Consider the following 25,605-nt stretch of genomic DNA (forward strand, 5'->3'; position numbering starts at 1 on the left):
AAAGTTTTGGAGCTGGTTTGGAGCCTAAGGAACTGCTGGAGCTTCATTTGTGAAGAGGGTCTTCAAGGGTAACAATATTACTCCTTTATTCCCCATTTTTGCATACTATTTTTGCCTATCTTAGAACTGTTTTTGAGCTTAGTGTATAATATAAAAAAGCTCTGTTTTTAGGCCCTCTAAATAGTTTGTTTAGAGTGTTTTGTGGTTTGGAGGTGTTTGACCCCTCTTAGGCCTTGAGAGGCCCCATTTTGTGCTATTTTGAGTGAGCTCCGGGACCTTGGTGTTTGGGCCTCCTCACCACTGAAATCTTGAGGGACTTCAGAGGTGAGGATGGTGCCTTGAGGTCCTAAGGAGGAGAGGGCCACCCCCTCTCCTTGTTGTCCTTGAAATGGACCATTTTTGGCCTCTTGAGGGAGCACCTAGCTAAGCTTCTTGTTGACCATGCCTTGGCTGTTTTTTGTGCTTATTATGTCATAATATGCTTCTGTTTTTAATTGGTTTTGGTACACCATGTATGCTTAGCATACCTACCTTGTAATGTCATGTTTAGGCCTTAACATGCCTTAGGTTTTAAACCATTGTTCAAGCATGTTTTAGGTCTAGTTTTGTGAATCTTTTGTGCTTATTTTGCCATGTTTAAGGTCTATCCTTAGTTGTTTAGGTCGACCAAGGCATGCTTAGTATAGCCCCTTTGCATTTTTGGTTTGTTAGTCTTAAGTGTGTGAATGTATAGCATGCATTACTTGCTTTATTTCAGTGGTTTGGCACCATTTGTAGCATCATTTCAGTCCCTTTAGCAGGCTTGTATGCGTGCCTTGGATGTCCTTTTGATGCTTTATGAGCTAGTGTTATATGCTCCATGTTTTGGCCATTGTGCGTGCTTTTGAATATGAGCCACTTAGATGCCATCTAGAGATCCCCTTTGCATGGTCTAGGTCTGCCTTGAACCTGTTTTAAGCCCTCTTGGCCTTGTGAGGCTTGGTTGGCTTAACCATGGTTTAACCCTCCTTGACTTGCTTCAAGTACTTGGGCCATTTGCATGCTAATGTTTAGCCTATCTTGTTGCTTGGTTTGACACCATGTTCTTGCATGATTTTCAAGGCTTAATTTGCATACTATATGTCCATGCTTGCATCCTCCTAAGTGTGCTTGAGAATTGCTCTTTAATGTTTGGAGTGTTGGAGATCATTTGCATGCATGTTTGCATACCATTGATCCTTCATTTTGGGCACTTTGGCCACTGTTTCGGGCTTAGTGAGGGCTGCCTAAACCGTGCTCGAGTCCATCCTTTGCTTACTTGCATGCTTACCTTGCATGTTGTTTGTATGCTTGCATGCACATCTTGCATTCCCATGTTGAACCCTTAGCTTGCATGCCTAGGTTACATTGCATCTAGCATGCATGCCTTGTTCCTTGATCTAGTGATAGGAATTGGGCTTTGGATTGTTGGTTTGCATTGCATTTAACATTAAAATGTGCACACTTGGTCCTTCGGGCCATCACGCATGGAAATGCGCGATTGATGGTCCGAGAACCAAGGAGCGTATCCCTTTGAGCCACCAACATGATAAGGGACATGATTGGTGCATACATTGTTTGAATTGCATTGCCATACTCTGCCTTGTCCTCTGCTGCTGTCGATTGCAGGTTCTGCAGGCATTCTCTGCCGACCGGCAGTGTTCAGTGCCGACCGGCAATCCCTCCTAGGCCGATATCTTCACCAACAGCCGGTGACCATATACCACTGCCGGTGGATATTCTACTCAGCCGGTGGTGTCTCCCAGTGTCCAGGGAAGCAATTCTGAGACTTTGACAGTCTTCAGAGGAGTATAGCAGGGAAAACAGAGGCAGCTCATGTATGGCAGTGTACTTCCGAGCAGAACCGAGCATGCATCGCATTGGGCTCTTTTCCCGAGGCGGCTTATCTGTTTTTCTTTCCTAGCTTAGTTAATTTGTTAACTAATTAGGTAATTTGTAATAATTAATTAGCTAGGATAGTTAATTCATTATTCGAACTGTATTATTCTTTCGGTCCCTCCGAGCGAGGGTAAACTTGTAATAAGTGTGGGTGAGTGTGTGCATGTCTTCCAACCCCCACTTCTTTCTCCCTTTTACTTACCTGCTTTGATGGTTAGTAATAGGTCATGTTTAAATTAGCATACCTTATGCTGCGCATGCGTGCATCCATGCATTTGTCTCGCACGCACCGGGCTCGGTACATCATGCTAACTGCATTTGTACTTCAATTCCAAATTGAATACGTGCATCAATGATTACATTTCACATGCCATGTTTAGGTTAGCCGAGCCTATTCTAATTGCATCCTGTATGTGTTGCATTAGTCAATTTGACATGAACTAGGACCATGCATGTTGGCTAACGAGTTCTTCGTTTTGGCACGGAGTACGATGTAAGTATTTTATGCTTTAGCATACCGCATGCGTGTGAATGCTATTATGACAGCATGCTTACCATGTGGCTAGTTGCTTATGTAATAAACTGTTTGAATGCCTGTGGGTGAAGGTTGGGTTGCCTGAGTTGGAATAGCTCATTGAAATCCATGTTTTTTAGCCTACTTGCGAGTAGCAAATTCCAAAATATTTTTCCAAAACAAATGGATATGCAATGCTTATTCCCAAATTAGGCAACCTAGTCTATGCTTGTTTGCTGTGCGCATAACATAGTAATTCTAGGCTAATAAATGGAATAAGAACACATAAAGTTTTTAAAAATGGATATCACAGTTAGTAGAGGCCGATCTTCGGATCGGGCGAGAGGTGGTGCTCATAGCTAACCTTCCCCGATCGTACCCAAGCTCCCGAGCCGAGACAACTCCGGTGATGACGGACATGTTGCCTTCGGCACCGAGTCAGGGTTTCCTAAATTCTCCCATAAAAAATATTTAGGTGGCGACTCTGTATCTGGCAAAGCAGTCCATGTTTGGCACTTCTTTTCAAAATCTGTTTCTCAAAACGATTTGCCAGATTTGGACTCTTTGGTTCAAGATTAAGAACCGTGACACAAATCGAGTCCGAACTGTAGCAGGGGTCCCTCGTGGACTTGTTACAGCTACCGGTGGAGGGTAATTTTGATTGTTGTAGACAATGCATGATGATTAGGCAAACAAAAACTAATCAAGTGGATGTGTCATAGAGTATGACGGTTGATAGAATACATTAACGTTATGTATTAATTGATTGTGTATATACGTTGTGTGTATGGGAGGAGATAGGGGATGTACTCCACGGTTTAGGAAAAGATAGGAGATGGACCTCTAAACCGGATGTTGTTTGGGAGGAGATAGGGGATGGACTCCACTGATACAGCTCATATGCTTGTCAATTAGTGTGTTGATATAGCTCATATGCTTATCTATGAAAGTGTTAATATAGCTCATATGCTTATCTGTGGAGGTGTTGATACAGCTTGTATGCTTATTTATTGCGAACTGGGAAACGTTTAATATAAATTATTATTTCGTTTAGAGTGTGTGGCCAGGTTCTGAGCCATGGGTATGAATTTGGGAACTGGATAAGAAATGGAAAATGAAATGAAATATAGACATAGTGGTCATGTAATGGAAATGGTTTTATGAATTGATTTATGGGAGTTAAACATTTATCAATTGCTAATGTCTTAGTTACTACTCATATTGTGTTTAGCATATCTCTACTGGGCGTTGGCTCACCCTATATGGGACATTATTTTTCAGGTACAGGTAGCACGCCACCGCCAAGGACATAGCTTGATTTTTTGAGGGGAAGGTTTGTCCACCGTTGCGTACATATTAAATAAAGTCAAAAAAAAAAAGTCAAACCTCTCACTCCTTACGAATGCTGGCATGGTACTAAACCTAATATTTAAAATCTCAAAGTTTGGGGATGTAAAGCACATGTACTTATTCCCAAACCTTTAAGGGATGAATTGGAAAATAAAACTTGGGAATGCAAATTTATTGGCTATGTTGAAAATGGGAGTAGTTATCGTTTTTATTATCCCGAACGTGGATTAATAGAAAGTAGAGATGCTATTTTTCTTGAATCCACTGATCTTATTATTCTTATTGAAAAAATTGAATTGTTCTCCGAAGTATCTCAGGATTTTTTTATTCCTATTTTGTCACACGATTCCCATCTTCTCTCAAAACCATCTAATAGTGGGAGGAAACGCAAATTACATGACGATGTTTTACCTGCTTTGAATCCTGAGATAAGTGGGAGAAAAAGAGCAAGACATCCATCTACATTTTTGAAAGATCGTTATGCTTTTCAAGTTGAAGAACTTAATAATTTAGTAGATGATCCTACTAATTATAATGAAGCAATGAGTAGCAGTGATGCTACACAATGGCTTGAGGCCATGAATGAAGAACTTGACTCGATCAAGAAAAATGATGTTTGGAAATTAACTGATCTCCCAAATGGAAGAAAAGCCATTGGTTGCAAATGGATTCTTAGAAAGAAATTCAAAGTAGATGGAAGTTTAGAGAAATACAAGGCTAGGTTAGTAGCCAAGGGATTCACTCAACAACCTGGAATAGACTTCGTAGATACATATTCTTCTGTTGCAAAATTTGCTTCAATAAGAATTCTAATTGCGGTAATAGCCAGGATGGATTTGGAATTGCATCAATTAGATGTTAAAACAGCTTTTCTCAATGGGGAATTAAAAGAGGATATTTATATGATGCAACCTGATGGTTTCTAGTGTTGGAAATGGTTGGAAAAATTCTGGGTAAACCAGAATTTTTTCCTAACTTTGGTCAATTATTTAGGTCGGACCCGTACGCCAAAATTGGCGAGTCTAAGTGATAACGCGTTCTATGCCGCGTTGTGATTCACGTGGTATATTTGGTTGCTCAAAACCATTATCGCGTGAATAGAAAATTGAAGCCAAAGTGAGCTCCTTGGAAATGGAGTTTTGGTGAAAATTCCTTAAAATTGGAAAATGGCTTGTCCCACATTAATTTGATGGGAAGTTTTGAATGGGTTTATAAGGAATGGGATTGAAACTTGGGGTGTGCCCCAAGGGGTACCCAAGTTTTGTAGAGAGGGAGGTTATAGGCAAAATGAGCTAGACCCATTGGACCTAAAAATCACCACACGCGCAAGCGCCGCCGTCCCTCCGATTGGGTTGGGTGCGAGTGTATGGTTGGGTTGGGTTTGTTCGGCCCAACACTAATTTTTTTTTGGCCAAAAATGTTTGGATTTAATTTTATTTTTTGAAAAATAAAATCTGTCCAACTTTCCAGAATTCAAATTAATTCCGGAATTAATCTGTTTCGATTTTCCTCTACACCCAAACAAGTCCCTGCCGTTTTTATCTATTTGAATTTTGAACCCAATAGATTTAAATCTGTTTAATTCAAAACCAAACAAGTTTCATACCTGTTCAAAACAGGTTTGCACCTGTTTAATTTAAAATCAATAGCCACCACTACATCTATAAATAGGCAACCCTCATTTGATGTTTTTGATTCAGAAAATTCGTACTTCTCCTCTGCAAATTTACTCTCTTCATATTGTTACATTTATTTCATTATTTTTCTGTGAGAAATAGGTATACACTAAGTGTGTTCGTTGAACAAATAAATTGTAGTGCTGCATTTATTTGTTATTGATCATTTCATATTGGGAGATAGACGTCCATATTCTGATAGCACCGTGGAGAGGACGAATCTATCTTAAGGAGACAGTGTCGAACACTAGACTTGATCAGAATAATATTCAAGATATTAATCAAGTAAATTATTTATTTATTTTCTATTTTATTATTTACTTAAATCAAATTTAATTTTGTTTTTGTAACAAAATAAAATCTGTTTTTATTTATTTAATTCTATTTCCAGTTTGATTTTTGTAATCAAACTTTCTCTCTCATTTCCTATTTTTCTTTTATATTCTGTTTGTCGTTTAGTACCCAAACAAAATTAATTAATTTAATTACAGTGAAGATTGGCCAACATCCAGAACCAAGGCAACGAGGATAAAGTCTACAAGTTGAAGAAATCTCTATACAGACTTAAACAATCTTCAAGACAATGGTACTTGAAATTCCACCAAGCCATTTTAGAAATGAACTATGTTGTGAGTCCATTAAATCACTGTATTTATATATGAAAAAATGATGACAAGTTAGCAATATTGTCTTTATACGTGGATGACATATTGTTAGCAGGAAATTGTCTAGATATGATTATTAAAACAAAAACTTTCTTAGCATCTAGATTTGAAATGAAAGACATAAGTCTTACAACCTATGTTCTAGGAATTAGAATTTCAAGAGATAGAAATTCAAAATTATTATATCTAGATCAAGAGAAATATCTAGACAATGTGCTTACAAGATTTAATATGGATAATTGTAAATCTTTAAACACGCCTGTTTGCAAGGGACAAAGTCTTAATAAAAGTATGAGTCCTCAAACTAAGTCTGACGTTGAGGAAATAAGAAATGTCTCGTATGCTTAGGTAGTAGGAAGCCTAATGTATGCTATGACAAGCACAAGACCTAACATCTGTTATGCAGTTGGATTGGTAAGTAGGTTTTAATCCAATCCAAGTAAGGAATATTAGCAAGTAGTCAAAAGAATATTTAGATATTTAAAAGGCACTAAGAATTTGAAATTATGTTTTGGTTTGTGTGATCTAAACATAAAAGGATACACTGACGCGGATTTTGTAGGAGATGTAGATGAAAGAAAATCTACTAGTGGTCATGTGTTCTTGTTTGGTGGAACAGCAGTGAAAAATCTAGAAATCCCCTAGATGTAGATTTATGAGTATGTATCAATTTTAAGCAGAATATAACAATCCCAATCAAACAATCAAGACAAAGAGACACAACGATTTTACGTGGAAAAAACCACAATTGGACACCTCCAACTGTAATCAAAAAACCACGGGCAACAGCCACAAGAACAATCCACTAAGAAGATTTAAAGGAATTACACAGGTATACTCTCAATTACCTAGCGAATCCACAACGCCTAATTGAACCAACCTCTATGTGCCTCTTCCAACCCCATCTTCACCACGGAATTGTCTTTCTGATGAGCCACTCTGGATTCCACCAAAGCTTCAGGCTCGAATTCTTCAGAATCCACCGAAGAACAACTCTCTCTTTTGTAGAACAAAACACAACCTTTGATGTACTCTCTTTAAACCATGAGTTGAATACTCAATAAAACATCAAAGAAAACTAACAAAATATCCCCAGATATAATCCTTAAGAACCAAAAAGAAGATCTGGAGGAGTTCAATCAATCACTTAGTTTTGGGAGAAAACCAAGTATTTATAGAGAACCAAAAGTAATCCTAGATTGGGAAGAAAACAAACTCCTTGAAAAATCCGGATTCTGAGGCTCGCTCGAGCGAAGATTTGCTGGCTCGAGCGAGGAGTGTATTTTTCATGATTTCTACTAGTGCCTTGGCTCGAGCGACGGATCCTTGGTTCGAGCGAGGAATACACTCTTTCAGGTTTTTGTATGGACGCAATCCTTGGCTCGAGCGCGCATTCCTTGGCTCGAGCGAGCAAGCCCTAGCTCGAGCGAGAACTCCTTGGCTCGAGCGAGCAACGACGGACATGCAATTTTGAATGCAATTTTGCATTTTGCTTCGGCCGCGAGCTGACCGGGCAGCTCGACCCCCGTAATAATCAGCGAAGTGGCAATCTTGAAAGCATTAACATCACAAACTTCTCTACATGGTTCGATTCGGGTTTGGATTCGTATCTAATAAACTCATAGCCTCACTGAAATAAAAGTGCGAAAATAAATACATCTGAAAGGAGTTTTGTCAAACGGGGTTGCCAAGAATAAAAACCTAACAAGCAGTTTCTTGGTTAAGTAAGAAACATAGTTGTGTTGCAAAGTACACTATGAAAACTGAATACATAGCTTGCAGCACAGATGTGAGTAATGCGGTTTGGATAAAATGATTTGTTGACAGTTTACAATTAGGTATACCTATCAGACCGGTCAATATGTTTTGTGACAATCAGTCCGCCATCTCATTAATAAAAAGTGGAGCGAATAGCTCTAGGGGAAAACATATTTAAGTTACCATTATATTCAAGACATAGTGGATAGAGGTGAAATTAAAGTCAACTATATACCCTGAGAAGAGATGGTAGCCGACCCTATGACCAAAGGGTTGTCTCTGGAAAAATTCAGAGAACATGTAGCAAATATGGAATTGAAAATGCCAAGCTAGGTGGTTTAGTTACTTATATAAGAGCATAGTCAGATGACTCTGGGGACACCTAGATAATCGATGTTTTGTGACTCTATCTTGTATGGAAACATGTGTTTGGCCAAGTAATAAGATAGAGAAACTGACAAGGTATGAGCATTATAGTTAGCATGAGATGTAAAGTTCATGATATGCAACATGCTGACTAGATGATGTAGTCTGCTTGATCAGCAAAAAGTCGTTGATAAGGTGTGTTAAGGAAAGCCTTCAGGAATAGGCCTTAGAGGAAGTACTTAACAAAAATTTCGGTGCAGGTCAACACATGAGGAATGTGTGTAGCTGAAGTCGTCAATAGTGATTGGATATGGACTATGAACCCAGCACTAAAAATTGATGCTGTTCATTTGAAATATAGTGAATTAAAGTCATCTGGAGTGTATTGTCAGTGGGAGAACACATTCGTATGGATGCGGTCAGATTGGTGGCAAAAACGTGCGCACGTATGGCCAAGTCAAAATCAGACGTCGATCTATGAGGTAATTTCATAGATGAAAGTTGGCATGAGGCAAAAATTTTAGTACCAAGATAAACATGTTCAACTCAGGTTTTATCACCAATATTATAATGTGATCAAGTGGGAGATGAAATTATGAAAGGTGATCACACCATAATATGGTGGACCCTCTCACATTGAATCAAATCTTTATATGGTGATACAATCTTCCCGCGGGAAGAAGCAATTGGAAGTTTGAAATTTGAAGTTTAAATGAAAAGACACAATGTTTGGCTGCATGGTGACTATTGAGTTTGATTTCAATGATTATAACCATTGATCAACAGCCATCATATATACTATTCACATGGATGGCTCAGATAACCCCCTTAATTTTATATCAATCCTAAATATATATCTTCCCGCCCAAAGAGTCAGCCTCCTCCTTCCCCACGTCTCCCCTCTATTCCATCTTTATCTCTCTCTTCTCACACGTCTCTCATGCCTTCTATCTTTATATCCCTCTCCCTTCTCTGTTCTCATCAGTTTGTTCTTGCGACGCTCCTCTTCATCACCACTCGCAAGGTATTCCTGTCCTCCTCCCTCTCTCTGTTGTATTTTTTGAATGATCAAGAACAGATTAAATGGGATCAGATTGTAGAAACTGATTTGCAGAAACTAATTCAATTCCACTTTAATCAGTTTGTTCTTGCGATCAGATTGCGCCGCTGCTCATCATCACCTCTCGCAAGGTTCCCTCTCTCCCACCCTTGGTTGTTCCCTTCGCAAGGTAATTTTGGTCTCTCTCTGCTTTAGGGTTTTTCTCTTCTTCGAGTTTTGACAATTATCTGCTCCAAAATTCTGAATGATCAAAATTCATTGCTGTAAATGGGAACAGATTAAATGGGAACAGATTAATTCCACTTTACCTGCTGCAAACTCCACTTGCTGTTCCATTGCTGTAATTTCTCAAAAGCACAAACACCAGATTCCACTGCCGTACCCAGCCAAATTTAGAAAAGACCCAGATTAAATCATATTTTCTGTTGAATTTGGTTATATAATTCATAATCTATCATTATTTGTCTGTTTATTTTGTTTGTTTATGAATGGTTTTGATCTGTGCAACAAATTAACAGAAAGAATAAAGGAAGCAAATGAATAATAGGAGACAGAAGAGATTTTGTTAGCCTGTTGTGTTCATCAGAAAGTGGAGAAAAGAAAGAATTAAGAAGCACAAAACAAAGAGGGTTATAGAGATTTTTGTGACAGGGAATGGGGATAGGGAAATGGGTTTGTTTTATTATTTTTTTATGTTGTTATGTGGGTAACTACTGTTTGGATTTCTATTACAATCTGCAGAAACTGTTTGGATTTCTACTGTTTGGATTTCTACTGGGGAAACGGAAATGGGTTTGTTTTACTCTACAATCAGTCAATACATGTACATGCACATGGTGGGCTACAGTAATTGCAGTGAAGTATCCCCATTCCAGATTGACATCACTAACCCATTTAGCTAAAAAATTTAACAGATCCATTCAAAAAATATATTAGCTAATTGCATAATTTTTATAAAAGTAAATTTTACTTTAATCCCATTTAAGAACAGATTGTATCTAAAATCAGTTTTCAGCACTATTTTTGGAATTGGTCCATCTATCTTTATCTTCATCTTCTTTTACTTTGTCTTATATCTACACTTTTTTTTTTTTTAATTTTATTTTACGTTTCAATTTGGCCAAGGTATTCCTGTCCTCCTCCCTCTCTCACTTTAATCAGTTTGTTCTTGCGATCAGATTACGCCGCTGCTCATCATCACCACTCGCAAGGTTCCCTCTCTCCCACCCTTGGTTGTTCCCTTCGCAAGGTAATTTTGGTCCCTCTCTGTTGTATTTCACATTCGGAGGAATTCGAGTTTTGAATTCTGTTTTCTCCTCTTCATAACGTTTCTGATTCAAAATTCCCTTTTTGTACCAGTTTACAAATGTTCACTTTAATCAGTTTAAATGGGATCAGATTGTAGAAACTCATTAAATCAGAAACTGATGATCAATCTGCAATCTAATTAAATGAGTTTCTGCTGTTTAATGTGATGATCATCAGTTTCTGCAGATTGATTGAATAATCCCATTTAAGTGAATCAATCTGCAGAAACTGATTCAATTTTACTTTAATCCCATTCAAGAACAGATTGTATCTTTAATCAGCTTCTGAATGAGTATGAACATGATAACTTTGCTCTCCATTGGCTCTAATGAATGAGTATGAACATGATAACTTTGGTCTCCATTGGCTCTAATGTATGGATGAAACTGCCAAGCAAGGAAGACTTCATTCATGGTTGATTTGAATTTTAGCTATAACCCCAAGGAGTGATGAATTAATGATCACGAACTCTGTTTTAAGCAATAGCTATCTTTATTATGTATAGATCTTTGTGTTTAAAATTTCAATGGCATTTTGTAAAATATTTTTTTACAGGATATTATTTTAAAAATTATTTATATTATAATTAATTAATTTAATATTTTATAAATTTTTTAAAAAAAAAATCAATCTGCAGAAACTGATTCAATTTTACTTTAATCCCATTCAAGAACAGATTGTATCTTTAATCAGTTTCTGAATGATAAGATATTTTTTTACAGGTTATTATTTTAAAAATTATTTATATTATAATTAATTAATTTAATATTTTATAAAATTTAACAAAAAAAAAAATTCAATCTGCAGAAACTGATTCAATTTTACTTTAATCCCATTCAAGAACAGATTGTATCTTTAATCAGTTTCTGAATGATAAGATATTTTTTTACAGGTTATTATTTTAAAAATTATTTATATTATAATTAATTAATTTAATATTTTATAAAATTTAACAAAAAAAAAATTCAATCTGCAGAAACTGATTCAATTTTACTTTAATCCCATTCAAGAACAGATTGTATCTTTAATCAATTTCTGAATGAGTATGAACATGATAACTTTGGTCTCCATTGGCTCTAATGTTTGGATGAAACTGCCAAGCAAGGAAGACTTCATTCATGGTTGATTTGAATTTTAGCTATAACCCCAAGGAGTGATGAATTAATGATCACGAACTCCGTTTTAAGCAATAGCTATCTTTATTATGTATAGATCTTTGTGTTTAAAATTTCAATGGCATTATGTAAGATATTTTTTTACAGGTTATTATTTTAAAAATTATTTATATTATACTTAATTAATTTAATATTTTATAATAAAAAAAAATCAATCTGCAGAAACTGATTCAATTTTACTTTAATCCCATTCAAGAACAGATTGTATCTTTAATCAGTTTCTGAATGAGTATGAACATGATAACTTTGGTCTCCATTGGCTCTAATGTATGTGGCATAGTGGCATGATCTATGGTTCTATCCTATCAATTTATACTATTATTCATGAATTTCCTTCTCTCTTTTACCAAGTAGCTTTCTCTTCTTATGTCAAGTGTTAATTTCTACTAAGACTATTTACTTGACTTACTAAAAAATACTTTCATCACTAAAACAACATAAAAAATATAGTATGAATTCAAAATTAAAATTTATATTTTAATTACACCTATCAGGGTAGACTCGTGTCCTATATAGATATACTAGCGTATGCCCGTGCCTGAAGACACGGTATAAATAATATTGGTACATATATTTTACAAAAATCAATTAACATAAATTATTAATATCGGTATCACATCCTTTACACGGTATAATTGTTTTAGAGAGGGGTAATTTTATTTAGCCTTTCTGCACATCCATTTTCGGGATCAAAAAATAATTGTTTTAGAGAGGGGTAATTTTATTCTTTATATATTACAAAAAAATAAGATAAATTCAAATTCATATGAATTATTAGAACAATAATAATTGAAAAACAATAAAAATAAATAACTTAACAACGTCCAAATTTTCCATGTCAAAACAACCTCCTTAGTAACATTGTTGTTAATGAGCACAATCACATTCAGCACACAACTACTAAAAACAAGTAGCTAAAAGAGGAATATTACCGAGTCAAGAAACAGAGGCTGATCGCCTTCCGAGAAGATTTGGTTTCCATGGATTTGTAACTTTTTTTTCCTTTATATATTGTTTCTATTGGTAAGACATATTGCTGATGTGAGATTCCTTTAAACATTTTTTTTTTTAGTGGCATACATTTATGTTTGGACTTTCTAAATTATAATCATAAAATTGAAGTTAGTTGGGGAAAAGAAGAGTTCAAATTTGGACAATTGTTGTGTTCTCATTTTAGTACTCTACATGTTGCTAGGGTTGATTTTAATTTTATCATTTTAATGTGATTGTTAAAATACATCATCGAACATCCATAACTATATAACCAAACATTTCAGGTTGAAGTACAATAATTATGGACAATATCACTATTTTTGGTCAAGTAAGTGTTCTTTAATTTTTTTTTTTTTTTTTCTCCCTCCATAGAAATTTAAATACATCTCTTATAATGTAAGGCCTATTTATATATTTATTTTAAACTTATCACATCTAATTTTCTTCTAATAAATGTTTTTTCCCTCATACTTTATAGGTGGATGAAGACTTACGCCGAACGGTAATATCAAGAAAGAAATGATTTTTTTTTTTCTTATTTATGTGTACAAAATTTTATTTATCACTCTAAAGTTTTTGTATATATAGATTCAATTTCTTCAAGAAAGAAATGTTAATGTTGTTGTCCGCGATGAGCGTGGCCTTAATACTATTCGCATTCGTGAGGTAAGCCTACAAGTAACTTATATTGGCATGCATTTTCTTATCATTTTAAAAATATATTTGAATTATATATTCTACTTTTTTTTATGGGGAAAGGAAAAGGAAAAACGCAAAGCAATATCAAATGAGACAGAAAAGGCTATCCCTTCTGGCAAAGGAAAGGAACATGCAAATCCCGTAGTATGGTTTCTAAACATTTTTAAAAAGTTTGTTTTTTGAATATTTATTATTTTTTTAATATAGATTTTTGTTAGAATTGCATAATGTCATATACTCTTTTTTATGTATATTTTTATGAGTTATTGTTTTTAAAATATTTATTCAATTGTTGTGACTGATTGTAAAATATTTTTCTAAACCATGTTAAAGTAAGCATTTGTACAATATGTTAATGCATTTGTCTGAACATTAATTTGAACACATGTTGCAGTTACAACATATCATAATAAACATATAAGAGAAGAAAACGAAAAAGGAAATGAAGTTTTTAATTATAGAATATAGATTTTTAAAATTTTAATTTTACTTATAATATAACGGAAAGAACACGAAGAACGAAGAGGGAAGCGGAAACTAGAAAACATTACACACTAATATTCACATTATACGTACTCAATGATCTAATATTTATCTTTTCAACGTAGGACAAAAAATATGAGTGCAATTAGCAACATGAGTGTGATCTCTAAAAAAAATTAATAAAGCCACGCAGAATTATAGGAGGTGTATGGAAGGTTGGTTAATTTAGTAAGTTATTTTAATTTTTTGGTTACTTTAGTAGGTTAAAATAATTATGTTTAGCAAGATTGTTCAATTTTTAAATAATTAGATATGATATATATGAGAAAAAAAAATGTTAAATGATTAAACACATTTTTAACTTATTTTTTCTTTTAATATTATTTTAATCAAAAAAATATTTAAATACATATGACTCAAAAAATGTTTGAGGTGACATTGTTTAAATACATTATAGATATATATAGATTTTTCTCATAAATACACTAAAGTTTGTATATGATTCAACTCAAATCACATTTTAAAATTTTAAAAATGTGTTAACATATGGCGATTTTAAATTCTATACTTTTTTTAGATGGTAAAATTCTATAAAAAATTCAAATATGAATTAATATTTTAACTTAAACTTTTAGCAATGAATTTGATAAATTACATTTTAACTTAAATGAACCGCAATCGTACGATACCTGCTGAAGTCATGGCCGACGGTGGTGTTGCTGTAGATGGTGGAGGAAGTCTTATGTGTGGAGTTTTATATTGTAGTGAAATTATTATCATCTTGAATTGATTTGTTATAATTGATTTCTGTAGCAATGAAATTATTATCATTTTGAATTAATTTTTTTGTAAAGGATGTGATACCAATATTAATAATTTATGTTAATTGATTTTTGTAGAATATGTGTACCAATATTATTTACACCGTGCCTTTAGGCACTGGTATACACTAGATGGATAGTGTCTTTTTGGCATTTGGTGAAATTCCATGAGTTTTTTTCCTCCCTTTTTAAATTTTATCAATACACGCATTGGTTCTTATGTGACTAACAACTCAACCGAGCGAAGAAGAAAAGTTAGTTAAGCTTTTGAGAACAAATACATGATAAAAGGGAAGCAAGAGATGGGACAATCTTCATATTTTATGCATCTAATTATATAATATTCTCATTTTAGGCACACAATGATAATGTGTTATCAAAAGCTACATTGGCTCAACGTGCACGGCGAGAACGTGAAAAAAATCAAAACTCATGTTCTGTATACCAATTAGGACAACACATGCGACGGGAACGAGAGAGATCAAATGAATGTATTAACCCAAGACAACCTTCTATAATACCCAATTGGTAAACAACTCAGTTTAATTCTTGAAATATATACTCTTACTATTACCACTTTATTATACAGATTTTAATTTATTCACAATCCATTTTTGTAGGCCTGCTCCTACAACCCCATCTAGAAATGTTGGTGTGGTCATCCGTGATGAGCATGACCTTAATGTTATTCGTGTTCGTGCGGTAAGTAAAAAATCAAGCAAAACATTGTATGTATTTTTATTTATATAAGATTTTTTTAAATCTTTTCAATATTTTATTTATATTTTTTAGGCAAAAGAAAAAGAAAAGGTCAATCCAATGTCTAAGGGAAAAGAAAAGGTGACTCCTTCTGGCAAGAGAATGACAAATGCATGTCAAGTGGTATATATTCCTTTTAAAAAATATGAAGCAAAACTATGTGAATTTGTTGCTTTATGTTTCTGCCTGTAGAATGATTGTAATATATTTGCCTATAATTTGCTATTATTTATATGTGTTTTCCAAATTTATTTATTTTTATTTAGCATAGATACATGTGCATTTATAATGTAACATGTGAAAAGAATAAGAAAAAAAAAACGAACAAATAAAGACAAACTATGTAATGAAAGAATAAACTAAATAAGATAGATTTTTATTTCTTCTTTATTTTTTTTTATAAAAAACAAAATTCATAGAGAAAGAAATAAATACATATAACACTATTAAAGGTATAAAACAAATAAAATATAAAACAAAATTAAGAGAAACAAAATAAACAAGACGATATTTCATGTTAAGTACAAAATATTCACATAGTTTGCACCAATGACAAAATATTTTCATTTTAGGCACAAAATGATAATGTAATATCAAAAGCTGCTTTGGCCCAACGTGCACGACGAGAGCGTGAAAAAAATGAAAAGTCATACTTTCAATGCTCGCAACGAGAACAAGACGGATCAGAAGAATGTATTCAACCAATACACCCTTCTTTAGCACCAAATCGTCGCAATCGTGCTTGCCTGGAATGGGAAACAATAACCGAAGATTCTCATTTGGCACAAAAACGAACAATGGTTGCCCATCATTCTACATGTTCGTTTTCTATGCTAAGCACATCTTTACCACCACAAAGGAATCGGTAAACTACTATGTCTAATCTTGAAATACATATTCTTACCATTTTGTTTTGTAGAATTTTATTTATACACAAATATTCGTAGGTCTACTTCCATAAATCAATTTCTTCAAGAAGATTTATATACTGATGATGAATTAGAAGATATGCCTATGAGTACATCAATTGATGCCCGAGCACACAACAATTCGTGCCGCCATTATCTTGGCAAGATGGACGTATTATGTCCTTATTGTTCAGCCTTACATTGGATGGATGAAAAATTGACCAAATCATCTATAAAACGTCCCTTATTCGGAACTTGCTGTTTGGAAGGGAAGATTAGGCTACCTTTACTTATTACACCTCCTTCATCACTTCAAGCGTTGTATGATGGGAATAATGATCAATCAAAATCCTTTCGAAGTTATACTCGATTGTACAATGCAGCCAATGCTTTTACGAGTCTTGGTGTTACATTGGATCCTAGAGTACTCAGTGGAAGGGGTCCTACATCATTTACAATTCATGGGGAATTACGACATCGAACAGGATCACTACAACCACAACCAGGGCAGGATGCGAGTTATGCTCAACTGTATATCTATGACCCTGATTCAGCGTTAGAAATTCGTAATCGTAGAAATCCTAACTTGAGAAGGGATGTGCTCAAAACTATTCAAGATAGTTTGTTGCAAGTCAATGCATTTGTAGCTACATTTCGCCAGGCTCATGCCATTTTACATCAATTAGATGTGGCGGGACACAATCTACCTGCTCATCTTCATTACAATTCGACAACTGATCGACGTCGGTATAACTTACCAACTGCAGATGAGATTGCGATTGTAATACCAGGTGATGGAATAGAGGTAAGTGGAATGAGAGATATTATCTTACATTTCCAAGGAAATAATGAGTTGATGCAAATTAATGAATGTCACCCAGCATACTTGCCATTACATTATGTTCTATTATTTCCTTATGGCGAGCTTGGATGGGAACCTGAGTTGAAATTGTGGAATGTTCAACATGATCGACCTTCAACTGATCGACTTACTCAAATGGATTTTTATAGTTATCGTTTGTTTGAACGACCCACAGAGTATTCAACTATTTTGAGAGGTGGGAAACTATTTCAAGAGTTTTTGGTAGATGCTTGGGCCACAACTGAGCAAAATCGATTGACATACTACAAGCTTAATCAAGGGAAACTTCGGGTTGAGCTTTACCAAGAGTTGTCAGATATTGATCCAGATTATGTGCGACCTGGTCAAATTGGTCAAAGGTTTGTTTTGCCATCTTCATTTACTGGTAGTCCTAGACATATGTTTGAAATCTTTCAAGATTCAATGGCTATCACGCGATACAACCAACACCCAGATATTTTTCTTACCATGACTGCAAACCCTAATTGGCCAGAAATTACTTCAGCATTATTATTACATCAAAAACCTATTGATCGTCCTGATTTAATTGCCCGTGTTTTTGAGTTGAAGAGAAAATGTTTGATGAAGGAGATAGAAGCAAATAAAGTGTTTGGAAATAAAGTTGCACATGTTTTCACAATTGAATTTCAAAAACGAGGCCTTCCCCATATGCATGCACTTTTATTTCTTAAGGGTCCAGACAAAATTCGGACATGTGCTCAAGTAGATAAATTGGTCTGTGCAGAATTTCCAGACCCAAAAGATGATCCTATGCTTTTTGAAACTGTCAAATGTTGTATGGTACATGGACCATGTGGTGCTCGAAATCCTCATGCACCATGTATGGAAAATGGTAGATGTAGTAAGAGATACCCTCGAGCTTTCACAGAAACAACAACTATGGATCAAGATGGATACCCCATCTATCGTCGTCGCAATAATGGTCAAATACATACTGTGAGGGGGCAAGAAGTTGATAACAGGGATGTCGTACCATACAATGCATATCTTTCTAAACTTTTCAACTGTCATATAAATGTGGAAGTATGCGCTGGAATGAGATGTGTCAAGTATATACATAAGTACATTTACAAAGGTTATGATCGTACAACGATGGTGTTGGGATCGATAAATGAGATTCAACAATATCTCGATGCAAGGTATATTGGACCTCCAGAAGCTGCTTGGCGAATATTTGGTCATCCTTTGCATGCAGAGATACCAACAGTTGTACGATTGGCACTTCATTTACCTGGAATGCATCGCGTTGTTTTTAACCCAGAAGAGTCATTAGAAACGATTCAATCTAGAGCTGGTCAACAAATGTCAACTCTTACTGGCTTCTTTGCATATTGTGCTGCCAGTGAAGATGAATGTCCATTCACTTATCAAGAATTTCCACAGCATTTTGTATGGCTCAAGTCAGAAAAGAGATGGAAATCAAGAGAAAGAGGATATGCAATTGGTAGAATGTACTTTGCCAGTCCTAATTGTGGTGAAAGATTTTATCTGCGTTTGTTACTAACTGTTGTCAAAGGACCAAAGTCATTTTGGTCTTTACGCACGGTCGATAATGTTGTGCATGATACATTTAAATTAGCATGTGTTGCAAGGGGGCTTTTAGAAGATGATGAAGAATGGATACAATGCTTGAAAGAGGCTGCAGTTATGAAAACTGGATACCAATTGAGGAGATTGTTTAGTGTTATTCTCACCCAGTGCTCTCCACTAAATCCATGTGCATTATGGAATCAATTCTCAACGCATATATGTGATGATCTTGCACATAAGATTCGTACATTGTTTTCCATTTCTAACCCAACTGAGGCTCAAATTGAAGATTATGGTCTCCATCTTTTGAATCAAATGCTTCATGAATCAGGCAAATGTTTAATTGACTTCCCACCCATGCCACAACCTATACTGCAAATTGGAGTGCAATAGTTGGTAATCGATTGATATTCGAACATCAACAACTGCAGAATGAGGCACAACAGGCAGATTCAGAAATTACTATTGATTGTCTCAACAATGGACAACGGAATGCTTATAACACAATCACTTCTTCAATTTTTCAAAATAAAGGAACTGTTTTCTTTCTTAATTGGGGTGCTGGAACAGGGAAAACATTTCTGTATAATACAATTGCATTAAAATGTCGTAGCCTTGGGCATATCGTTGTTACTATGGCTTCATCTGGAATTGCATCATTGTTATTGGTAGGAGGTCGCACTGCACATTCAACATTTTCCATTCCGTTAGATGTCTTGGAAAATTCACTTTGTGGGTTTACCAAACAATCATTACAAGCTGAGTTGTTTAGAGAAACAAAACTCATAATTTGGGATGAAGTTCCTATGCAACATAGACATTGTGTTGAGGCGGTTGATCGTACATTGAGGGATATTCGTGATAGTGAAAAGCCATTTGGGGGTATTACTGTTATTCTTGGTGGAGACTTTCGACAAATCTTACCAGTTATACCCAAAGGAATTCGTGAGCAAATTGTGAATGCATCATTACGACACTCTGTTCTATGGAAGCATATACATATCTTAACTTTGGATTTGAATATGCGCTTGAATCATGGAGACCATGAAAATGCTATTTTTGCAAATTTCTTGATGGAGGTAACATTACTTTAACCTTTTTCTTTATTATATAGATTATTTTAAATTAATAAATTGTTTTTACACTCATATTTTTTATAATTGATTTCACTTTTTTTAGATTGGGACTAATCCTCAAGAAATCATCAACCTTCCATCAACAATACACAAATGTCAAGATTTGAATGAATTGCTCTCTACAGTTTACCCACAGTTGAATATGATAGAGACGTCGACTCCAACATTTTTAACTGAACGCACCATTCTATCTGCGCATAACGATGATGTCAGTGACATTAATACTACTGCGTTGAATATCTTTCCAGGGAGATTATATACTTATTTTGCAGCAGATAAAATGTCTGAAGATAATGAAATAGATCCTACCATTACAAATAGATATCCTAATGAATATTTAAATTCATTGGATCCTCCCGGGCTACCAACTTTTAAGTTAGAGTTGAAAGTGGGTTGTCCTATAATATTGTTAAGAAATATTGCACCGAAAGATGGACTATGTAATGGTACAAGATTGATGGTTACTAGGTGCGACACTCGCATAATTGAAGCTCAAATTTTAACTGGAGAAAAGTTTGGCAATTTGGCATTCATACCAAGGATATCTTTGACACCATCTTCTTCAGAAATGCCTTTCCAAATGACAAGACGTCAATTTCCAGTCCGATTAGCATATGCCTTGACCATTAATAAATCTCAAGGACAATCTGTGAAATTTGTTGGGGTTGATTTGCGCATACCAGTGTTTAGCCATGGCCAATTATATGTGGCATTGTCCAGATGTACATCCTTTGATCGTATAAGTATTCTTCTCCCAAAAGATAGTTTGGATTCTACTACAAATATTGTTTATCCTGAAGTGTTGTTGTAGTGTTCCATGTTCATTAAATCATGTTTTATCAAAAGGTAACCATGTAAATTTATTTCTATTGATTATAATATATATATTTTTTATAAAATTTCAATCTAATAATAATTGGAAATATGGATTTTTTAAGGATTGGATCAAAAAATTTATGGAGCTTAAAAGGAGAAATACAACTAGCTTGCTTTGATGGGGATGTAATAAGGTAATTTCAATCTCAAAGTATTTTGATATGTATATTTCTAACAAATATACCAATTTATATTTTTTTTTTTGTTTCCACAAATTATCAGATTGTTGTCCATGTTCCTCATTGGGGATGCATACAAGTTGATACAAAGACTTTTTCGAAAGTAATGAGGAGGAAGTTTGGGCAAATACATGTTTGAAGACACATTATTGACACATCTTATGTTAAGAATACATATTCTGGAAAGCTTCGACCCACTTTTTTTTTTTATAGAGTTTTAACTCACTCTTTTAGCGTATGATAATATAATGTTTGTTTTTCTTATGTAGTTAGAATTTGATTGGAAGCAGTAACACTAACTGATGTGCATTTTAATTTTAATTTTAATTTCTTTTAAATTGCAGAGTATTGGCTGGTGTGCATTATTTGATATTTAATTTTTTTTTATATTTGATGTGTTTGAAATTGTAAAGTGTAGTCTATTAAATAGATTTTTATAATTGCATTTTAATCTTAAATTTCAATAGTGTTGCGATAATAATTATTTATACCGTGCCTTCAGGCACGGGCATACGCTAGTATATATATATTGTCCTACTAATCAATGCATAGTTATTTTTTAACGGATCAAGGGTTGCTGCTGCGTCTTGTTTTGAAAACTTTTTTTTGGATTTATTTTAATAATTCGAATTATTTATATTATATGATTGGTTGGGTATATTATTCATAAAAACAAATTAAATTAATCAAATATCTGTAGTCTCATGATTAGGATTTAATTATTTTAAAAAAATTATTAAAATTATGTTAGCAGTTTATTTTTAAAAAAATAAATGTGTTCTTATTATGAGGTTAAAGATATTTTATTAACTTGATTTTTGATATGAATGATCTACTTGATGAATCTTACAATATAAATAGTTTATATTATTGAAAAAAAATTAGGAAAAAGTCTCCAAAGCACCTCATAGCATCTGCCACAACAGGATCCCCATTGCATTTTTTGGTTTTTTTTTTTTTTTTTTTTTTGAGCAAGTTGTTTAACATTAATGGGATAAACTTGAGCTTGGAGATTGGAAATTTTGAGCAAGTTGTTTAACATTGACGGTCTCCTCTCAATCCCTGATTTGACTCTCTTTGATTATCATCCAGCTGTTGTTTTTGCGTCATGCTTATGTAGTGGCGACGTAATCTTTATTCACCCCAGCCTCTGAAGTTATATGGTGGGGTGGCAGGCCGCATGGTAGCTTAAGCGTGTCGTAATTAGTAAAAAATGTAAATTCTCATGATGATTTGTAATTAGTAAGGTACATAGCCACGTGATATTTTTAAATCACGAAATAATGTTTCTAATCTAGAACTTCTATTTACACTTTAAGAATAACTCCTTATATTCTTAAATTTTTATTATAATTTTATCCTTAATTAACGTTATCAAAAATTATTCAAATCCTAATTTCTCTTTTCACTCAATTAAGAAATATAATCATAATTTCTCTTTCTACTCACCCCATTCTCGTTGCCCATTTCGTGAGCACTCTCAAATCTCCTTTCCCTCCTTGTTACCGCTTCAGCCACAAGGGTGATGGACAATCTTCACTATATTTAAATAAATTATGTTTGTATACTAAATAACAAACAGAATACAAAACAAATAAAGGAAAGAAAAGATATTGTTTAATTACAAAAATCAAACCAATAAATAAAAATAGTTTTTATTTTGTTACAAAAACAAAAACAAAACCTGATTTAAATAAATAAAACAGGAAATTAACAACTTACTTAATTAATTTTTTGAATAATATTCTGATCAAGTCTAGTGTTTAACACTGTATCCTTAAGACAGATTTGTCCTCTTCACGATGCTAACAGAATGTGAACGTCTATCTCCCAGGATAAAATGATCAACAACGAATAAATGCAGTACTACAATGTAACGCCCTCAAAATAATAGCATTAAACCCATTAAATAAGACAAGCGTTGATATATAAACTAACCACATTCTTATATCCATCAGAGTCTATTACATATGCATTACATGTTAACATCAAAACAAAATGCCCTACGGGCTTACAGCTTTCCAAGTTAACACTTGGTTACAACAAAGAGTACTAACTCGTTACACATTAAGCCCTTGGCTTGAAATTACATGTAATACATCAACAGTAAAACGACAAAACTATGTCCGCCACTAGCCTCCCAGCTATGTCCTTGGAGGTGGCATGCTTCCTGCACCTGAAAATGATGTTCCCATATAGGGTGAGCCACAGCCCAGTAGAAATACACTAAACCAACCATGGACAATGACTAAAACATTAGCAATTGATAGTTGGTCAACACTGATACAATCACATAAATTACATATTTATGTCAACGACTTACAGGTCCCATTTACTTTTCATTTTCCCTTTTTCAACAGATAAGCATGCTAGCTCTATCATCATTTCCACAGATATGTATAAAAACTATATCTCACATTCAGATAAGCATAAAAGCTATATCCACATTCTCAACAGATATGTATATCAACAATATCCACAGATAAGCATACAAGCTGTATCCACATTCCACAACAGATATGTATATCAACAATATCCACAGATAAGCATACAAGCTGTATCCACACTTCACTTCACAAAGATAAGCATATGAGCTCTATCTTCACTTCTCTAGACAAGCATATGAGCTCTGTCTACGGAGTACATCCCCTATCTCCTCCAAATACCTATCCGGTTTAGAGGTCCATCCCCTATCTTCCCCTAAACCGCGGAGTACATCCCCTATCTCCTCCTCTACACATAACGTATATAAACACATTGGTTCTATATACAATCACACAATACAAACAATTAATGTCTTCTAGCAACTGTCAAATTCCATGACACATTCCATTGATTAGTTTCAGTTTGCCTAATCAACATGCATTGTCTACAACAATTACGACTATCCTCCACCGATAGCCCAAAGCAGTTATTTCTAAACAGAAAATAAATGCACAAATGGATATTCAATCAACATTTCATTTTCTCATTTCTCACCAATTAATTATCCCAATTAATTAAACAATGTAATTAGGCTATTTTCCATAATTACCATTTCAACCCTTAGGTCCCATTTTCATCAATGATTCAACAATCATTCTATTTTTCTATGCCAAACATGTATCTAGGTTTATTATGAATAAAACCCCAACTTTTGTAAAATTACACAAAAGCCCCAAACTTTCACAAAATTACCAAACCAAGCCCAACATCTCAAAATACCAAAATTTAAAGACAAAACCCATAGAGAGGAGTAGGATATCCCTACCTCGAAGTTTTAGCCCAAAAGGAGATGAAGACTCCAAGATCAACTTGCTCCAAATCCAAACTTTTTCAGATTAAATCGAAGCTCTCAACGCCCTCTATCTTTTTAACAAAGGCCCTAGGCTAGATTCACACCCTAGGGAGATCAAATCTTAGAGAGAGTGCAAGTTTAGAGAGAGAGGGTGTCGGATTAAGGGTTTGCTCAAAGAAAAGAAGTGAAAAAGTGATGTTTTAGACGCTGCTGTCCGCTGATATAAAACACTCTCGCTCGAGCGAAGGATTGGTCGCTCGAGCGACCAGACACAGAAAACTCTCGCTCGAGCCAAGAAGTTCTCGATCGAGCGAAGAAAAACCCAGACCGCTCGAGCCACGAAAATCTCGCTCGAGCCAGAAACTACAACTCTCAGGTCCAGAACCGGGGCAACACTACTCTCGCTCGAGCGACAAACTCCTCGCTCGAGCGAAGGACCAAAAATCTGGGCAGCAACACTAGGCTCCCAAGCACAACCAACCTGTAACAAACCTGCCCAACACATCCCATAACTCAAAATACAAAGTAAAGAGGATGCAAACTAGGAAATAAACAACTACCAACATCCACGGACACATGTCCGGATCACTGTACAACAAGGGTAAACCCGGGATCGCTATAACCTCCCCCCCTTAAAGAATTTCGCCCCCGAAATTAAGCACAAGTTTTCAAAAACAGATTTTCCTCCATTTTAAACAATGTTACAATTTAACATTCAACAGTTCGACCCATTACCGGTCATCTCATCCCTTTAACAAGAGACATTTCACAATATGTAAACAACATATGTACTTTCAACATGTATCAATCATAATGCACTATCTTTCCATTTTCAACAATATATTTAACACATATAATGTTATATTCAACTTCCATATGAGGCAAGTTCCAAAACATACTCCCAATAACCAAAACATTTTCAATGTTTCACAACTTAAGACATATATAAAAGCTCTTAAGTTCAACAAAATTTCAAAATTTAACTACAAGATTACACGTCAACAAACAAGTCCGGATATTTCTCTCGGACTTCCAACTCACGTTCCCAAGTGGCTTCCTCCACTCCGTGATGTTTCCACAAGACTTTCACCAAAGGAATAGTCTTGCCACGCAGGACCTGATCCCGCCTATCCAAGACTCGAACCGGTCTCTCCTCATACGAGGCATCCTCATCTACCTCTAAATCTGTCCAATCCAACACATGTGATGGATCTGGCTCATACTTCCGAAGCATACTCACATGAAACACGTCATGTACTCCGGACAACTGCG

At 34.8% G+C, this 25,605-nt stretch overlaps 1 protein-coding gene and 1 long non-coding RNA gene across 2 annotated transcripts; both read left to right on the forward strand.

Annotated features, from left to right (window-relative positions):
- The first annotated feature begins 9,394 nt into the window (after positions 1-9,394).
- On the forward strand, positions 9,395-15,317 carry LOC145796409 (uncharacterized). The gene is made up of 6 exons (XM_082881508.1): positions 9,395-9,475; positions 13,067-13,110; positions 13,261-13,284; positions 13,371-13,448; positions 13,542-13,625; positions 15,141-15,317. Exons 2-6 carry the CDS (start codon positions 13,084-13,086, stop codon positions 15,315-15,317), a joined length of 390 nt encoding a protein of 129 aa, XP_082737634.1. The 5' UTR covers positions 9,395-9,475; positions 13,067-13,083.
- An 87-nt stretch (positions 15,318-15,404) lies between these two features.
- LOC145794883 (uncharacterized) lies at positions 15,405-21,359 on the forward strand. Its single transcript, XR_014334850.1, has 4 exons — positions 15,405-15,487; positions 15,578-15,667; positions 20,940-21,011; positions 21,100-21,359. It is a non-coding gene; the product is annotated as an uncharacterized LOC145794883 (long non-coding RNA).
- Positions 21,360-25,605: the final 4,246 nt, after the last annotated feature.

This window comes from Camellia sinensis, chromosome 7 (genome assembly GCF_055761805.1).
Source record: "Camellia sinensis isolate YWXY chromosome 7, ASM5576180v1, whole genome shotgun sequence".
In the NCBI taxonomy this organism is placed as follows: Eukaryota; Viridiplantae; Streptophyta; class Magnoliopsida; order Ericales; family Theaceae; genus Camellia; species Camellia sinensis.

Coding starts and splice junctions, on each gene's coding strand:
- LOC145796409 (XM_082881508.1), top strand. CDS start 13,084: ATGGACAATATCACTATTTTTGGTCAA. Junction 13,449..13,541: donor ATACTATTCGCATTCGTGAG/GTAAGCCTACAA, acceptor TTATGGGGAAAG/GAAAAGGAAAAACGCAAAGC. Junction 13,626..15,140: donor AGGAACATGCAAATCCCGTA/GTATGGTTTCTA, acceptor TTCTCATTTTAG/GCACACAATGATAATGTGTT.